Raw genomic sequence first — 15,275 nt, 5'->3', positions numbered from 1 at the left:
CCCCGCCCGCCCCCCCCCCCCCCCCCCCCCCCCCCCCCCCCCCCCCCCCCCCCCCCCCCCCCCCCCCCCCCCCCCCCCCCCCCCCCCCCCCCCCCCCCTTATGCAGGCTACAAATAATACAGATGTGCGGAGAAGTATAAAAATGATTCTATTCTGATTTCGTCCAGGGTTGTGAGGGAATAGTACATAGGTATCATGAGGGTAATGGGGTTCGGGCGATTATGAAATGGGGCAGGGTGGCCCGGCTAATGCAGAGTTTAAGAGAGCCCGATTGGGGAAAGAACACAAAAGAAATCAAAAGGCACCGGTCTTTCCAAGACATATATGCAATCCAAGATGGCAGTCAACGCACCGGGTTTACCGGAAGCGGAATGACTTGTGGGCCAAGGGAGAGGGAGGGGCTTGCCCCGTGGGAACATAAGTTGTTCGGGCACGGTGTTGTCGGGATGGTGTTTGAGCACAAAAGACACAGACATAGACGGAGGGCAGGTTTGCACGCTCCAATCCAACGCATCTAGTATGCAGCCAGTGTGTACACGATTCACTGGGAGAGTTAGTACAATCGACTTTGAAATCAAGGCCGATGGAGGAACTCACCATTGAATCATGAGATGGCCACCATTATCCATCGAGCGGCAGACACATCGTGTACCGTTACTGGGGTTGCTGTGACGCTCTGTGCCTGGGGTTGCAAGATCGGGGTCGGTCAAAGTCGTGGGAGAAGCATTGTGACGGGGATGTATGTCAAAATCACTGCCAAGGCGGGGTGGTGATGAGCGGAGATGAGTAAAGGTGTGTGATGACCGAGAAAGTCGGTTACCAAACGCGTTCGTGGATCTTGGTCCCCGGCCGCGTTCTTTGAGGACCTGTCGGAGCGCAGATTGAGCATCACCACTTTCGTCATCCTCTCCGGGTAACAAGTCTGATGCCACGCTACCCCGAGTATATGTCGAGTCCGAGTGCAGCAGAGACGAATGCCGTTTGGGTGTCCGCTTAATATCAGGAGATCCACGATACGTTGCTCGCCCACCTCCCATAGAAGAGCCAGCCCAGGGTGACATCCGACCCGAGTGTGATGAGCCGACGGTGGAAGCATAGGAGCCCTTTGAAAGAGGCCGGGAGCCCGAATCACTCCGGGATAGTGGACGCCTCGAGATATCATAAAGTGAAAATGACGACTGAGCGCGATGCAACACGGGATATTCCGAGAACTCAGCTGGATCTGATTCACTCTCGGTTGAAGAGCCATCCAGATCAATCCCAGTCAGGGGATCGGTCAACCCTGTGGGGGCCTCACTGAGGGGCTCCATTTCAGCCTTTGCACGGCCATCTCGTCCAATGCGAAGCACCACAGATGACGAGCGCGTCAAGGAGCCGGTGGCTGTCGAACTAGATCGTGTCAAGGGGGCTGGACGCATGGATTTTGCTGGAGACGAACGCCCTTTACTTGGGCTCTTTCGGATTCCGTTGGTGGATGCCATAAAGCCCCCGGCTTGACTGTGCGGCCGCGATGAGCTAGACATGCCATGGTGGGTCGCACTGCGGGTTAGAACTGGTCGTATTCCCCTGGGTGTGTAGTCGTCATCCTCCTCCTCGCTCTCGCCCGGGAAAACCGTGAAAGGATCGGATCGGTGGCTATTGGGTGCCTGTGCTCGGATAAGCTCCTCCCGCCTGGACTCTTCTGCCTGGTGGTGATAGGGCTGTCGAAGGCCACGAAGAGATCGTGTCTCTGGTGTAAGTTGAGGACCTCCGAATCTCCGAGCTGGGGAACTCAGAAACAGAGCTGGATCCTCAGCCTTGGTGACCGGGAGCCGGGGAGAGGTAGAGAATGGCTCAGGAAATAGGGCAGCATCGGTGGGTGGTGCTGACATTCCAAAACCGTTGCCAAAGTCTGGAGCATCAACTGAACCAATGGTTGGTAATTGGGGGATGTGTTGTGGGTAAACGGAAGTCTGACGAGCATTGAGATTATTCCCGTTGCTGGGCAAAGGAACCTCACTCGTATTGTCTAGATCATGATCCCAGAACAGTCGTTGCTGTGGGAAGAAAGGCGAGCCAGTGGGATCCAATGAAGCCAGCTGAAACAAATCGGGCGAGGATTGGAGGTTGCCAAACATCCGAGGAGATGCTCCAAGAAGACGACTGGGTGTTTCCAAATGACCTCCCATGCCCGGCGTTTCTCCTTGTGTCTGTCCATCGGGGTGATCCAACTCGGGGACTTTTCGTCTAGATGCACTTGTCGGCGGCGGGGTTTGCATCGAGGCTGCTGACTTGGCCGATCCCGTTGTCCGAGGGTAATCCTCGCCCATACTCGGCAGAGGCTTCACCGGGCAAATCCGTCTGGCCGTATCGGTCTGGTCCGAGGACCTCCCCCTGTAACCAGTAGTCTCCCCATTGTGACCTTTCAGTGAATTCGAGCCTAGACCAAACTTCTGCGGCGTGCGGAGGAGCTCCGGGCTGGAAGCATAAGGATCGGAGGTATCCCAAGTCACCCGGGGGTCAAAAAAGCTGGATTCGAGTTTCGGGGTGTGAAACGAGTCGAAGGTATTCGGAGTCCTCGTCGGAGTTTGAGGTTCACCGTTGGGATAGCTGAAGCTAAACATAAATGAATCCATGAGCGGTTTTGTCACATAGGCATACAGTACAGAATTGTAAAAATAAAAAGAATAGAGGACTACAATGTGATACCCCCACAAGGGGGTGTCATCAAGGGAGAATGCATACCTGTGGACAGGGTGATCCCAACTCATGTCAGCAACACAGACCCAGTAACCATTGAAGATCAAGCTGCCAGGCAACCTTAATTGATTGAGAATGACAGGAATTGGGGACAGCAGATAGGATCATTGGAGTTAATTCATATTGTGTGTTGGGTAGGTTGGCAAAGAGTAAGGGAAATGATATCGGAAGGAGAGTCGGAGGGGAGCGAAGGTGTTTTTTGGGATTTGCTCTGTTTGTCGGATTCCTTTTTTTTTCTTTCAGGGAAGAAATTTCGTTTTTCCTTTTATTCCTTTTTCTTCTTTTCTTTTTCTTTCTTTACGTGGAGACTCGAATTTATTAAATTTTTTCATTAGAATCCACTGATCCACAGCTTCGATGTTCCATTCGAAGTCCAGGGAGTATGGAATACAATGTATGTTGTGCTTCATGCAGGAACAAAAGAATGTGAATCATCTCATATATCATGTTCATACATCCAGCGCCTTGGAAGGTCAAAGTCAGACTCTCCCCTTGCCGATCTCGACCTATAATAGCAAGCCTGGGCGAGATTGAGCCGTCGGGGATGCCGGTCCAGCTCTGTTTAGGATCAAAGACCAATCTCACCAATGACGACATGTAAGATGTGGAGACTCCGGATATGATACATATCTTTGTACTTTCTATGGGGTCGATATTGGAGCTTAGAGCTTCATAGCTTTAGAATATCAGAATATCAGAATGTAATATTGGGATATCCCACTTTGAGAACCACCTCATGGATGAAAGGGGGAGGTCCGACGTGTTCAAGGGTGAATTAGGGTTTGGAGAGCTAAACCCCCTAGCAAACCTTCCTGGTATCTCTTTGTGCCCGAAGATTATATCAGCTACTCCATGTTCTTCCCTATACTCAGACTGGCTTTGACTCTTGTTGTCTATATTGTATACTCCGTACTCCGTACACTCGGACGGTGAATTGCCCAAAAGAGCTTAGCGTGCCTGTTCTGGTTTAGCGCGTCCCTGCACATTACTATCACAGTGCGTGGTTCCAAAGTACAACATATGTTATTGTCTTTTCAGATATCGTTTTTCCCTCCTCATTTTTATAGCTAGAGGATTTAAATGTATATCACTTTTGACTATACTTTTATTGAGCGGGCTCATTATATTCGGAGCTACGACTTCCTAATTAGGCTTAGTAGCTAACTCTCTTTCATCAGTCTTTCATCATTCAAGTCTTTCTGTCTCTACAATATCACCCTTTCTTTCTTATCATTCACTATGGCTTCATCTATTGACCTGCAAGAGCGCGCTCGCCTAAGAGACAAGTACAAGGAAGCAGTGGAATCCCTTATCCATAAGCTCAAGTCTCGGTCTAAGCCTACCTACACGTACACTGAGCTCGCTCAGTTCCGAGTGTCCGTCCAATCTATCGACCCGAAGATCATACATTCATAGATTCCGAAACTTGTTTCTTCCAGCCACTTACCCATGAAGAGCTTCGAAACATTCAAAATGGATAGAGAAGCACTTTCTGAGGTCGAGTCTCGCTGTATCAAGAAATTCGAGGATACGTTTTATGACGTGACAGATAGGATTCCTGAGGATTCCCAGATGTGGACGAGAGCTGATCAAATTGTATTCTATCTTGAGGTCTTGGAGTCACAGTCCGATAGGAAGAGGGGGAGATCGACCTCCTCCATACAGGACCTTTCGCATTGGCGTTATATTAAGTAAGTCTCGTTCTATAGTTACTTGATTACGATATTACTAATAGGCTATTGGGCCGAAGACTCTTTTAATAACTCTTTCTCTTCTCTCTCATAGAGTGCATCAATTCAAAATAACTAAGATAAAGAGAAGGAAAGAAGTAAGAAGCAAGTGCAGAAGTGGGAGAGGGCCTGCTTATATAGCCGGCACTCTGCAAACAACAAACATGCAAACAAACATAGCGATCGTAACATATCCCCCGCGCGAAATTCCATCTAGTCCCTAGATGCTAGACTAGCAATAGCAGCGTCGTAATCAAAATCATCTTCGTCATCAGCTTCGAGAGACTCAGATCTCGATCGTTTGTAGGAAGCTAACCTTCTACATATCTCTCTCACCGCTCCAAGATTATCCATTCGGATTAAATGTCCGAAATACCCCGAAGGAAAAGACTCTTGAAGCGCTTTGGAGCGACGATCATCCCTTTCTCAAGTATAGCCTCATGTAGGCTGTTTATCAATGAGGGCCAAATGCCAAGAGATGAAATGGCGGCACAATATTGCTTAATATTAATGGCGCCCAGTCTGCTCCTTACAGACCCCTTTGGTACGGTCCATATCGACTCCGTACATCGATGTGCCACTGTTGAGCCGCATCCCAAGCCCCAGGACTATATCCACCCCTCACCTCCGAAATGGTCCGGAATCAAGAACCAGGAGAGTCACCTGTGTCCCCTGTGAATTCAAATGAAATTGCTCAAAATGCGCCAGTCAAATAAGGCAGGATACAGGCATCCGCATTGGAAAACTAAGTTACTCGACAAAAGCTTAATAAGCAGTTCCGATATATCGCCCTAAAGCTAGACCTCGTTTTATTTTATAAAACCTAGCCCACTTTTCTCAGGCTCAAAAGTGCTCGTGTGGTAAGATATACTTCAAATCTTCTTATACGCCGCATGTAATTTACTGATTGAAAAAGATGATTTTGGAAAAGGATTCTTCTGTTCTGGGCTTTAAATGCAGATCATCACGGTGTCTGTAAGTATGAGAGCCCAGGAGATCCAAATTACATCATAGAGAGAAACGTACCCAAGTCAATAGTGAGATTATCGCGAAAGGCTATGCAAGCCGACTTGGAACAACAAGCCAGAGGAGTGTGCACGATATAAAAACGTGGCTAGCGATTCCTGAAATGCCTGACTTAGACTACCTCTTCTTTTAAAATCAATGGACTGAAGGGACCAACTTCTGGTTCCTTGAACAAAAGCCATATCTCAAGGCTCCTCTTCTTGTATACTTTGGGTAAATGGAGGGAAGGGTGGAGTGAAGTGGAAAGAACGACTGTGTTCTTTCCCATCCATAGATACACCCCGACGCCCAAACGGGCAGTAGCTTTCAACCTTAGAAGTTCCCCTCAACTCTCTCTCTCTCTTCTCTTCTCTCTCTTCTCTCTCATCTTTTCGTAATCACATAATATGAACAACGATACTCAAACCATTTTTTCCGAATTTTCGGATCCCCACCGACGATCGTTGATTGATCGTATCTGTGTCGCTGTCGGCAACCACAGGATCCCACGCGTGAAGGCGCTGGGTCTATGGTTCGCTGACATCAAGGCCCTGGAGGTCCTTGTAGGCCACGAGCGGAACCCACACATGCTTCGATACATGCTGGTTGATTTCTCCCAATACAATCTTCCGAGAATTTGTGCGTATTCACGAGGTCTGCCCTGCCCTTATATCACTGAACTAATATCTGTCATTTATTTAGGGGCTAGTGATGTACAAGCATCTCGCTCTGGCCAACCCAGGGTACTGGAAACCAGACCCGATATGGGCGCACGCGGCGAGAGGAGTGCCGCTGCTGACATATCGAGCCGACGCCCTGAACGTGGTGATCGTGGTAGATCTGGCTCTCCAGCACAAGCCAGTACCGCCGCTCGTTTACGGTCAGAGCCCAGAATCCCGGTGCCCCAGGCCAGTGGTCGGCGAAAGAGGATACTTGGTGACCCAGTGAGTTTGTCAGGAGTATTTATTATGGAACACTGCTGATCTCTTTGATTTCTAGACCGAGGAAAGCATTAGGGTGACAGTGACAGATCGTGAGGAAGCTAGATGCGTTCTGACCCGCCGTGGAGGACCATCGCTTGAGGTAGCCCATATTATACCGAATAGGATCAATAGGACCACGCGGGACGAGCACGATGGAAACAGCGTCTGGAACTTTCTTCGCACCTTCTGGTCCGAAGAAAAGGTCGATGCATGGGAGCAAGCCCTGATGCCAGGTGGTGTGCTAGTGAGCACTGAGCGGGTATGCAACCTGATCACGCTGGATCTCACAGCTCAGGATCAATGGGACCGCGGACTCATTGCATTCCGGCCAATTTCGGTCAACGAAGAAGAAACTGAAATGCGAATCGCATTTCATTGGCTTCCTTTCCGAAGCGCCACCATCGCTAGGAATGACCGAATGCCACCTGCCGCAGTCCGAGACATGGGTCCAGGAACTCCACCGTCCAGGAGCCCCGGGAGATTTAATTACTTTTTCGATATGGAAACTTTGGAAGTAATTAGCTCAGGGCATGTCTTCACGGTGAGAACTAACGACAAGGAGAAACAACCATTGCCTTCGATGGAACTTTTGGAGCTGAGATGGCACCTCTCCCGCATTGCTGCGATGCAGGGAGGAGCAGATGAGGATGATGACAGTGGTGACGATTCTGACGGTGGGTCCTTTTCAGTCCCATCAGGGTCGCGATCACCCGTCAAACGAGAGTGCATGCTTTGATAGAATGTGTCTCCTCGATCTCCCACCCGGTCAGTCTCACCCAAAAAGTTGCAAACTTTGCCTTTTAGGGGAAATCTCAGTTCCTTAATCGAAGAAGGCGATTTGTGATTGTCTTTGTCTTTCCATTGAAGGAGTGGCGAGCTTTGGCTTTGTCTTGTTCCTGAAGGGGTGATGAGATGGTCTATTCCTGAAAGGGTGGTGAGCTTCGGCTCGTCTTGTCCTTCACGGAGTCACTTGTTGTTAGTATATTCTCGATAGGGTGGCGAGCTTCGGCTTTGCCTTGTCCTTGACGGAGCAACCTAGATTCTTGTCGGTTTGCCTCTTATTCCTGAAAGAGTGGCGGGCTTCGGTCTTGTCTTGTTCTTGACGGAGGAAAAATCCGGACTTTGGCAAGACCGGGGTCTTTTAGAATACCTTCGGTGCGGGTATTCTATAGACTGCTTCCCACTTTGCAACTTGCTTCTTCTTTCTCTCCATCTTAGTTATTCTGTATTGAATGCATTCTTCTCTCTTAAAGATCTGGCACGTGAAATCCTTTCCCTCTCTAAAACTTAAAGTTTTAGGGCATCAATTGTGATGCAATCAGTTCTCCTCTTTCGTACTCATTGCCCCCAAAATCATCTTTCTGTCTCTACGTTGCAACATTATTACCCTTTCTTCCTTATTATCCACCATGGCTTCTTCCTTGGTTGATCCGCAGGAACGCGCTCACCTAAGAGACAAGTACAAGAAAGCAGTGCGGTCCATCGTCTATAAGCTCCAGTCTCAGTCTAAGCCTACCTACACGTATACTGAGCTAGCTCAATTCCGAGTCTCCGTCCAGTCTATCGATCCAGAGGATCACACATTCACCGATTCGGAGGCTTGTCTCTTCCGGCCACTTACCCATGAAGAGCTTGAAACATTCAAAATGGACAAAGAAGCACTCCCTAGGGACGGGTATCACTATATCAACGAATTCAAGGACACTTTGCTGATGTTACAGGCGATGTTCCCGAGGATTGCCTCATGTGGGAGAGAGCTGGTCAAATTGCCTTCTATCTTGAAGTCTTTGAGTCACGGGCTGAGAGGGAGGACGGGAGGGAGGAGGGGGGGAGGAAGAGGAAGAGGGGAAGATCGATCTCCTCGATACAGGACCTTTCGCATTGGAATAATATCAAGTGAGTCTCGTTCTATTCTTAATGACTACGTCGCTAACATAGGCTATTAGGGCTGAAAATTCTTTCAACGATACTCCAACAGGAATGTTATGCGGTGTTAAAGCTGGACATTCAAAGCCTCGGGATGTTCCGAGATGGACCGCCCATTCTATCCGCCAATGGCTTGACGATTTTAAGGATCCGAAGACCACTCGCCCTCACATCAAACTTGTGACTCTCACTGGTACAAAGGCTAAAGAAAATGAACTACAACATAGCGAGTTAGCGTCTATTGCAAACACCCTCTACTGCCGTCTCGAACAGCCAGAATTCGGAGATACCTCATTCTTCCCAGTTCTCGTCATCTCGCTCTTTGGGCCAAGGCACGGCCGTCTCCTACAAGCAAAGTTCGACAATTCCGGTACCTTACTTGTCCGATCCTCGCCGATCTACAATTTTGTAGATAGCAATGGAAAGATGGAGCTTTTCGTTCGCTACAACAATTGCAACCCCCGAGATGGTCCAGAAATAGAGCCTGTTCTGGCTGAAGAGCAGTCGCCATCTCCTCGCGTTCAGCATCAAGCTCTCCCTCCGGCTTGGACAAAGAAAACCTTGACCCTGAAAAATGATTTCTGGCTATTAGATTAGAAATGGTTCCCTGGTAATACAAAGACAACGTTAATCCTATTGCGCAATATTGCGAACCTAAAGCGCCCTCCTAATAAGTACTCAATTACGCTAGATTCCTACATGAGCGAGCCTCAATGTTCTAAAGTCCAAGCGTACGATTATGATATTCGAAAATTCGTGAAGATTAGCTGTGAGGAGATCAATCGTAGGCGATCTGCATGTCACTTAGAATGAAAAGCCGGCTCTACAAGGGAGCACATCATTCTTCAAGCAACACTCATAACACCGACCAATCAACGTATCTAGCTAGATCTACCTAGTGTTCCTATACCTAGACACGGACCTCTTTCTGGAGCTGAGCTGTATTGCGCAGCAAGCAATGATCATACTTAGCAAGGCTCTACGGCGGGTATGCTCTCAAGCAATCGACCATTGTAGTGTACCTCCACTCCAACATATCATTCGCAGTTCGTTCGTTCGGACATTAGGTCGAGAGGATCGAGTCCGTTAGCGAGCGTCGTGGGAGAGGGAGGTATTAGTACTGGTGGAGAGAATCTTCACGGTCCTTCCCAAAAGGGAAGGTGAAGGTAATGTCGTGCAAGACGTCAGATAAACTGAAGTTCGTAGATAAGGAAGACGTGTAGTGCTCCTGCCTATGTTCCCCCTGGGGCTCTTTCCCTTTCCTTTCCTTTTTTCCCTCTTCTCCTATTCTCCTATCATCTTATCATCTTATCATCTTCCTTCTACTCGCCATCGCCATGTCTCAGAAAAGAAAGACTCCCGTAAGTCTCATCTTTATTGATGACCATGTCGTGTGGTCATCCCATGTCCTCACTCAATATGTGAATGAACACTGACAACCGTGCCAGGCCACTGCCCCCAGCGCCTCCAGCGCTCCCAGTGCTCCCAGCGTCTCCAATGGCCCCAATGCCCCTACCACTGTAAGCACTCAATCTTTGAGATGATTTAATGATGGGGAGATACATTGATGCGTACAGTTCAAAAAAGTGGGAAAGCGTTAGCGCCCCCGAGGAGGAAAAAAGATCAGAGGTTAGTCTCACATTATCATGGCTGAGACCACTCGAGTTGGACAGAAAGCTTACCCATAAATACAGCAATACTTTCGAGGGAGAAAGGTAAGAGCTCTGTCTGCCGCGGCCAGTATCAAGAGAATGAGAGGTACTAATAGTACATCTAGCCGCCAAAGAGCTTAAAGACGCCCTCGCCTCTGCTGCGAGCGCTGGTTCTGCTGCCGGCACTGGTGAGTATCCCACGACATATTAATGTTGTCTATCCCTATATACCAGAAGCAATACTAATACATTCTAAGGAGAATCCTCCACTGCTCCTCCTGTCGCCTCCCCTTCGACCGACTCCCATACTGTTGCCTCGCAGGCACCTCCCCCGGCCATCACTACTCCAGTAGTAGATCCTCCTGCCGTGTCCCCCTCCATGCCCAGTAAGTTGTATACCCTCGCATTCTAAATTATGACCCCTTCCTCCGTTGTTCGCTTAGGAGGAAGCATCTCATCTCCAGTAGAAAATCGACTGCAGGTCTTGCTGAGGAGCAATGCTAATATTCGAATAAATATAGGCACCACTAGTGCAGTAGTCCCCACGGTGGGAGCTGCCTACCGTATCACTCCTGCTTCGTTGGTCCCCGGGTTGGAATTAACGAACGAGGAAGTAGAAGACCTGTCTGGGTATTTACCCAGTGTTATTGCTACCTTCATCCAGGACCGTAGGGTTACCTTGGAGGTACCCTGGGATTTGTGGGCCTAGGCAAAGAAATCAATATTCATTCGTGTGTCCACAATTCACTATTACTACTTATTATAATACGAAGGAACGTCTCCTTCCAGCGAGTGGTAGCATCCGCAGTGGTCCTCAAGCCAGGGAGCATCCTTGATAAACTGCCTAAACCCTAGTAAATGACCTTGGATCACACTGTGGAATTGTGTGATAGGGAAGGCTCCAGAACTCCAGAACTCCTAAGAGCTAAGAGAATCTCCCCGCAATTTTTCCCATACAAGGTATATGATATACTCGCCGGGGACAAGGTCGTTTTTGTCTTGCTTACCGATTTGATACCCAAAGAGTTTAGGGGTAGCAGTGCAGCTATAATGACAAGGCGATTGACTTTAGTACTATAGCCAAAGTCCCTTGTTTTTCTTTGCTCCTCTGTCTCTCTATACTTCGTATTTTAGTTGAAATGCACTTATTGGGGACTGTGAGCTTCTCTGCCAGGTCCCAGGATGTTAAAAGTAAAACTGTTGAAGATTGACCAGTAATTCAAGTTGGTGCCTGACAAGATCACCTAATTTTTCCTATGGCATTGAACCAGGCTTTACTTCAATGAGGAGTAAAAAAAAATGTAGAATTCAATGATCTTCAAAGAAAATAGCTAATAGTGGCTACAGAGCCCATGCTTCGAGTCCTCGGCCAAGCCGCCGTTCATCAACAAAGTTCTTAATGATCTCGGGGAGGAAGCTAGCTAGTTCCTCCGCCTCTTGGTCACTTAGTGGGAATCTCGGAATCAACGATGCGAGTGTCATCTGGTGGGCGAGGCCCACGGTGAGGACAATCAAGGCAGTACTGTCTATTTTTATTCAAATATTAGCGTCACCCCTTAACAGAACTTGCAAGCCAAAAGAATATGACAGGGAGTTGGCCTATATTGGTCGACTGCCGCTGTAGTGGAGATGCTTCCTCTCAAGAGACTGGCGGAGGAAGGGCTCGGAATTTGGAATGCGAGGGTATTCAACTTACTGGACGCGGAGGGGGACACGATAGGAAGAGCTACTATTGGAGTAGCTATAGCTGGGGGAATCGGCGGAAGAGGTGATAGGAGGAGTCTATTTGGAAGATATTAGTATTGCTTCTGATATATAGGGATAGACAACATTAATATGTCGTGGGATACTCACCAGTGCCGGCAGCAGAACCAGCGCTCGCAGCAGAGGCGAGGGCGTCCTTGAACCCCTAGGTCCTTGCATCCTCCTCTTCGCTTGCACGGAGAGCGACGGCCAGGGCTAGCCTGGCAAAGTACCAGACGTATGTCTTTTCAGTGATAAGATATGGACCATATAGGCGAAACGAGACTCATTCGATATTATCCCAATGCGAAAAGTCTGTCTTGCTTCAAGGAGCGCTTTCCCGGATCACCCTGCATGTATTGTCTATACCCGTCCTTGTAAGAGGCGTTGAGCAGGTACAGCTCAGATCCAGTCTGAGAAAAGAGCGTCACCCTAATAGTTATATCAGTATAGAGACTCAAATACAGTGATATCACTGCATAGGCTTACCTGTCCTTGGGAAGGGATGCGCATTTAACAGGGCTGTAACCAGTTCCATAGTCTCCTGCCAATAGACATTCAGTTCATGATTGTCACGCATTAGAGCTTTCGCTTCGAGGATTGATTGTGCTCGAAAGGTTGACTTCGACTTCAGGAAGCCGTCTACCTGGCATGACAAGCTGAAGACGTCCGATCTAAGCTCTCCGTTTTCCTCGTCATTCTTGACCTTCTTGAAATCGAATTTTGGCGTGGTAACTTGAGGCCTTACTAAGGTAAGCAACTTCACACTGCTTCATATGAAATTAGCATTGGAAGCGCGCGGGAAATAATGTCTGGCCTTCACCTCTCAACGTAAGGGTTTGGCGGGCTTAGGGTGATGTAGGAGTGGGGGAACATTCTCCAATGTCGACTGCCCATTCTTCAATGGTGACAGTCGTCTTCCCCCTCCGAGCGATTCTTATGGTTAATGCGACTTTGACCTCCTGGTCTGACTAGTTCGGCCAGAATAAAACATCTTGCTTCAATTTAGTCAATGATTCAGACCACGCTGATTCCTGTCACTATCCACATCAGAGTGCTTCGCGCAGACTGCTTGTAAGAAAATGACAAGTGAAGCATTCACAAGCTCCTCATTCTTGTCATAGGCCCTCTCCTCACTCGTAGGTACCAAGTACGGTAATTGGTTCACCCGTTGCTGTTGGTTGTAATCTCAGAAGCAGAAATTCCTCTTCGAATATCTTAAGAGCCTGATTTGAACGGGTCTCTGGTGTGGATGCTCGTCCTCAATGTGGCCTCTGCTCTCTTGGCTGCTTTTTTCCATTGCGTGATATCAGAGGGGATCGGGGTCGACTGATTTGGGGGCATTCCCGAAAAATTGGATGCAATGTTGATGCTGTGGGATTGACAGTTGCCACTTGCGAGAACGAGGAGAGAGGATGTTCAGGGGAAAAGCGACGGGGGAATGAGTGGGTTAATATAGAGGGACATAAATGTTTGCTAGGTGGTTCCAGGCTTCTTCCAATTCACTGCCATTATTAAAGTATTTATCTCAAAGTAAACACTACCCCAGAGCTGGTACCTAGTAGATCTGAGGTATCACTCACTTATTCCTCACTTGTTCTTCACTTGTTCTTCGCTCTTCCAGCCCACCTTTATAAGAGCAGGTTAGAAGTTAACTTCGATATATCAACTTGCAATAAAGGAATCAAGTTTGTTTTAACTTGAATAGTATTCCAATTAAGAACACAGTCTATGGGATATCAATATTAGAAACAAAGACATTGGTAGCATTAATCAGGAAGATACCATAAAACGCCATGACCTGTACACCCCGGAACACCAGATGTAAACATTAAAATCATATCCTCTCAGCCAAAGAGATACTTCCGCCAGCTCTGTTTCCAAGGCTTCCAAGTCCCCCCAAACCGATGGTTAATACAAGCTTGTTGACTACTGAAGCCCTCGGATCCAGAATGCCGCTGTCCATTACCCCAAGCGTTAACAGGTAGAACACACAGCCCTCCCATTAGCTTGCCAGGCTGAGTCTCTGAACTCTCAACACAGAGCGGCTCTTGAATCGCGTGGAAAGGCGCCCACGTCACACGCTGCACAGACGAAGCCGAGGACGAGAACCCAGCGTCCGCATCCACAGACTGTTGTACTAACCGATGTGTAGATGGCAATGTATCCGACAGCACATCGAGAATAGCATCTGTAAACACGCCGGGGCCGGTGATCTCCATCGTATCCATTTCGTTGTATCTCCTATTCCAGAAATGACCCTCGTCGACTCGCTGCTTCGTATGGGACAACACACGGACGATGATCTCTCTTAGTAGCGGACTAAACCGTTGTGGCGCATAAATTGAGTATTGGATGAAGCCGTAGCGTCGGGCCCAGTGCCAGTCGCGCATCTTCTGCGGCGAAGCGAATGGCTCGTCGATTTCAATTCCGACAACTAGCGACACATTCGCGTTAACCGTGTTGGCTTTGAAGATGGAGTCGCGCAGTGACGGGCATGATTTGATGCTTCGTGCGGGATATATGTCGAGGTCTGCGTAGTAGCCGCCGTAGTACCATAGAATCAAATAGCGGAGGAGATCGCCGCGGTGGACGGAGTGTGGGTATGATTTGTAGAGTCGAGCGATGTCTGGGATGGATTCCAGAGTGTCGAAAATGAATTTGTCAGCCCAGTCGGCTTCTATCAGCTGTAAATTGTAAAGTTAGTCGGTTGACCTGGTATAATCAAGATATGAATTGTCTGTTGTCGGTCTTACTTTGTATTTCCATTCTGAATTCTTTTCCTCGAATTGAATTGAATCGTCGCTTCGCTGGCTGACTCCTGGTAGCATAATCTGCCACAGTGTATGTGTTGCATCCTCATCGTGTCGCATTTCCCTTTCTATCTCCATGGCGCGAAGCGCATTAGAGAGCTTGAGCTCGTAGTCATGGTCTGGGTTCTTGCGAAATGTAGACTGGTGAAGATACCGCGGTCGGTCCTCCCCGTACAGCTTCTTGGTGTGGGGATCGAGCTTGGATGTGGGCACAGACTTGAAAAGAATAAATAGAGTTAGAATCGCAGCCACCAGGGCATATTTATGCCGGTTTGGAAACCCCAGAAACACGCGATTTCTCATGGTGAGTGGTGAGAGGACTAGCCATGACAAATAAGAGACCGTTGAGGGGTGAATTTTCTTTGGGCTATCAGTCTAAGCCCCCAAACAGACCCCGGGAAGGTCTCATTTCATTGGTTTTGCCTGATTGGTGTAACTGCGATGGACCCTGGAAACTGAGTTTGGGGGGTTCACTGGTGTTAATTGCGATATTTGGGGAGATTGAGGTAAAGAGGACTTTGTAAAGATATTTGAATGCTTGTCTGTTGTCTGTGATTCCAGATCCATGTCCAATTCTAAGAAAGAGAGAACATTTGCACCGTCGACCTTGTTCCCTGATTGTTTGCATGTGGGGCTGACCGCCCGTGTATGTCTTGGCACTCCCAATCAGGAACTATAAACCGA

The 15,275-nt window shown here is 48.4% G+C and overlaps 5 protein-coding genes across 5 annotated transcripts; 2 read left to right on the top strand and 3 right to left on the bottom strand.

The window, feature by feature from the left end:
- Positions 1 to 357: 357 nt before the first annotated feature.
- Positions 358 to 2,750, bottom strand: LCP9604111_1327 (PHD finger domain protein; the record flags this gene model as incomplete). Its single annotated transcript, XM_039076994.1, has 3 exons — positions 358 to 544; positions 598 to 2,595; positions 2,725 to 2,750. The coding sequence occupies 3 exons, from the start codon at positions 2,748 to 2,750 to the stop codon at positions 358 to 360; spliced, it is 2,211 nt and encodes a 736-aa protein (XP_038933875.1).
- A 3,131-nt stretch (positions 2,751 to 5,881) lies between these two features.
- Positions 5,882 to 8,980, top strand: LCP9604111_1326 (uncharacterized protein; the record flags this gene model as incomplete). The annotated part of the gene is made up of 5 exons (XM_039076983.1): positions 5,882 to 6,113; positions 6,177 to 6,418; positions 6,474 to 7,131; positions 8,179 to 8,353; positions 8,404 to 8,980. 5 exons carry the CDS (start codon positions 5,882 to 5,884, stop codon positions 8,978 to 8,980), a joined length of 1,884 nt encoding a protein of 627 aa, XP_038933874.1.
- A 740-nt stretch (positions 8,981 to 9,720) lies between these two features.
- Positions 9,721 to 10,744, top strand: LCP9604111_1324 (uncharacterized protein; the record flags this gene model as incomplete). The annotated part of the gene is made up of 7 exons (XM_039076971.1): positions 9,721 to 9,744; positions 9,832 to 9,903; positions 9,985 to 10,012; positions 10,078 to 10,098; positions 10,161 to 10,223; positions 10,293 to 10,421; positions 10,557 to 10,744. 7 exons carry the CDS (start codon positions 9,721 to 9,723, stop codon positions 10,742 to 10,744), a joined length of 525 nt encoding a protein of 174 aa, XP_038933872.1.
- A 732-nt stretch (positions 10,745 to 11,476) lies between these two features.
- Positions 11,477 to 11,958, bottom strand: LCP9604111_1323 (uncharacterized protein; the record flags this gene model as incomplete). The annotated part of the gene is made up of 3 exons (XM_039076960.1): positions 11,477 to 11,561; positions 11,732 to 11,817; positions 11,890 to 11,958. 3 exons carry the CDS (start codon positions 11,956 to 11,958, stop codon positions 11,477 to 11,479), a joined length of 240 nt encoding a protein of 79 aa, XP_038933871.1.
- Positions 11,959 to 13,625: 1,667 nt separating this feature from the next.
- On the bottom strand, positions 13,626 to 14,894 carry LCP9604111_1322 (CAZyme family GT32; the record flags this gene model as incomplete). The annotated part of the gene is made up of 2 exons (XM_039076949.1): positions 13,626 to 14,465; positions 14,535 to 14,894. The coding sequence occupies 2 exons, from the start codon at positions 14,892 to 14,894 to the stop codon at positions 13,626 to 13,628; spliced, it is 1,200 nt and encodes a 399-aa protein (XP_038933870.1).
- Positions 14,895 to 15,275: the final 381 nt, after the last annotated feature.

The sequence above is a fragment of the Penicillium roqueforti genome (assembly GCF_015533775.1).
Source record: "Penicillium roqueforti strain LCP96 04111 chromosome Unknown scaffold_01, whole genome shotgun sequence".
NCBI classification, from domain to species: Eukaryota; Fungi; Ascomycota; class Eurotiomycetes; order Eurotiales; family Aspergillaceae; genus Penicillium; species Penicillium roqueforti.
Note: the sequence above shows the minus strand (reverse complement) of the source record. Positions and strands in the feature narration are given on the sequence as shown.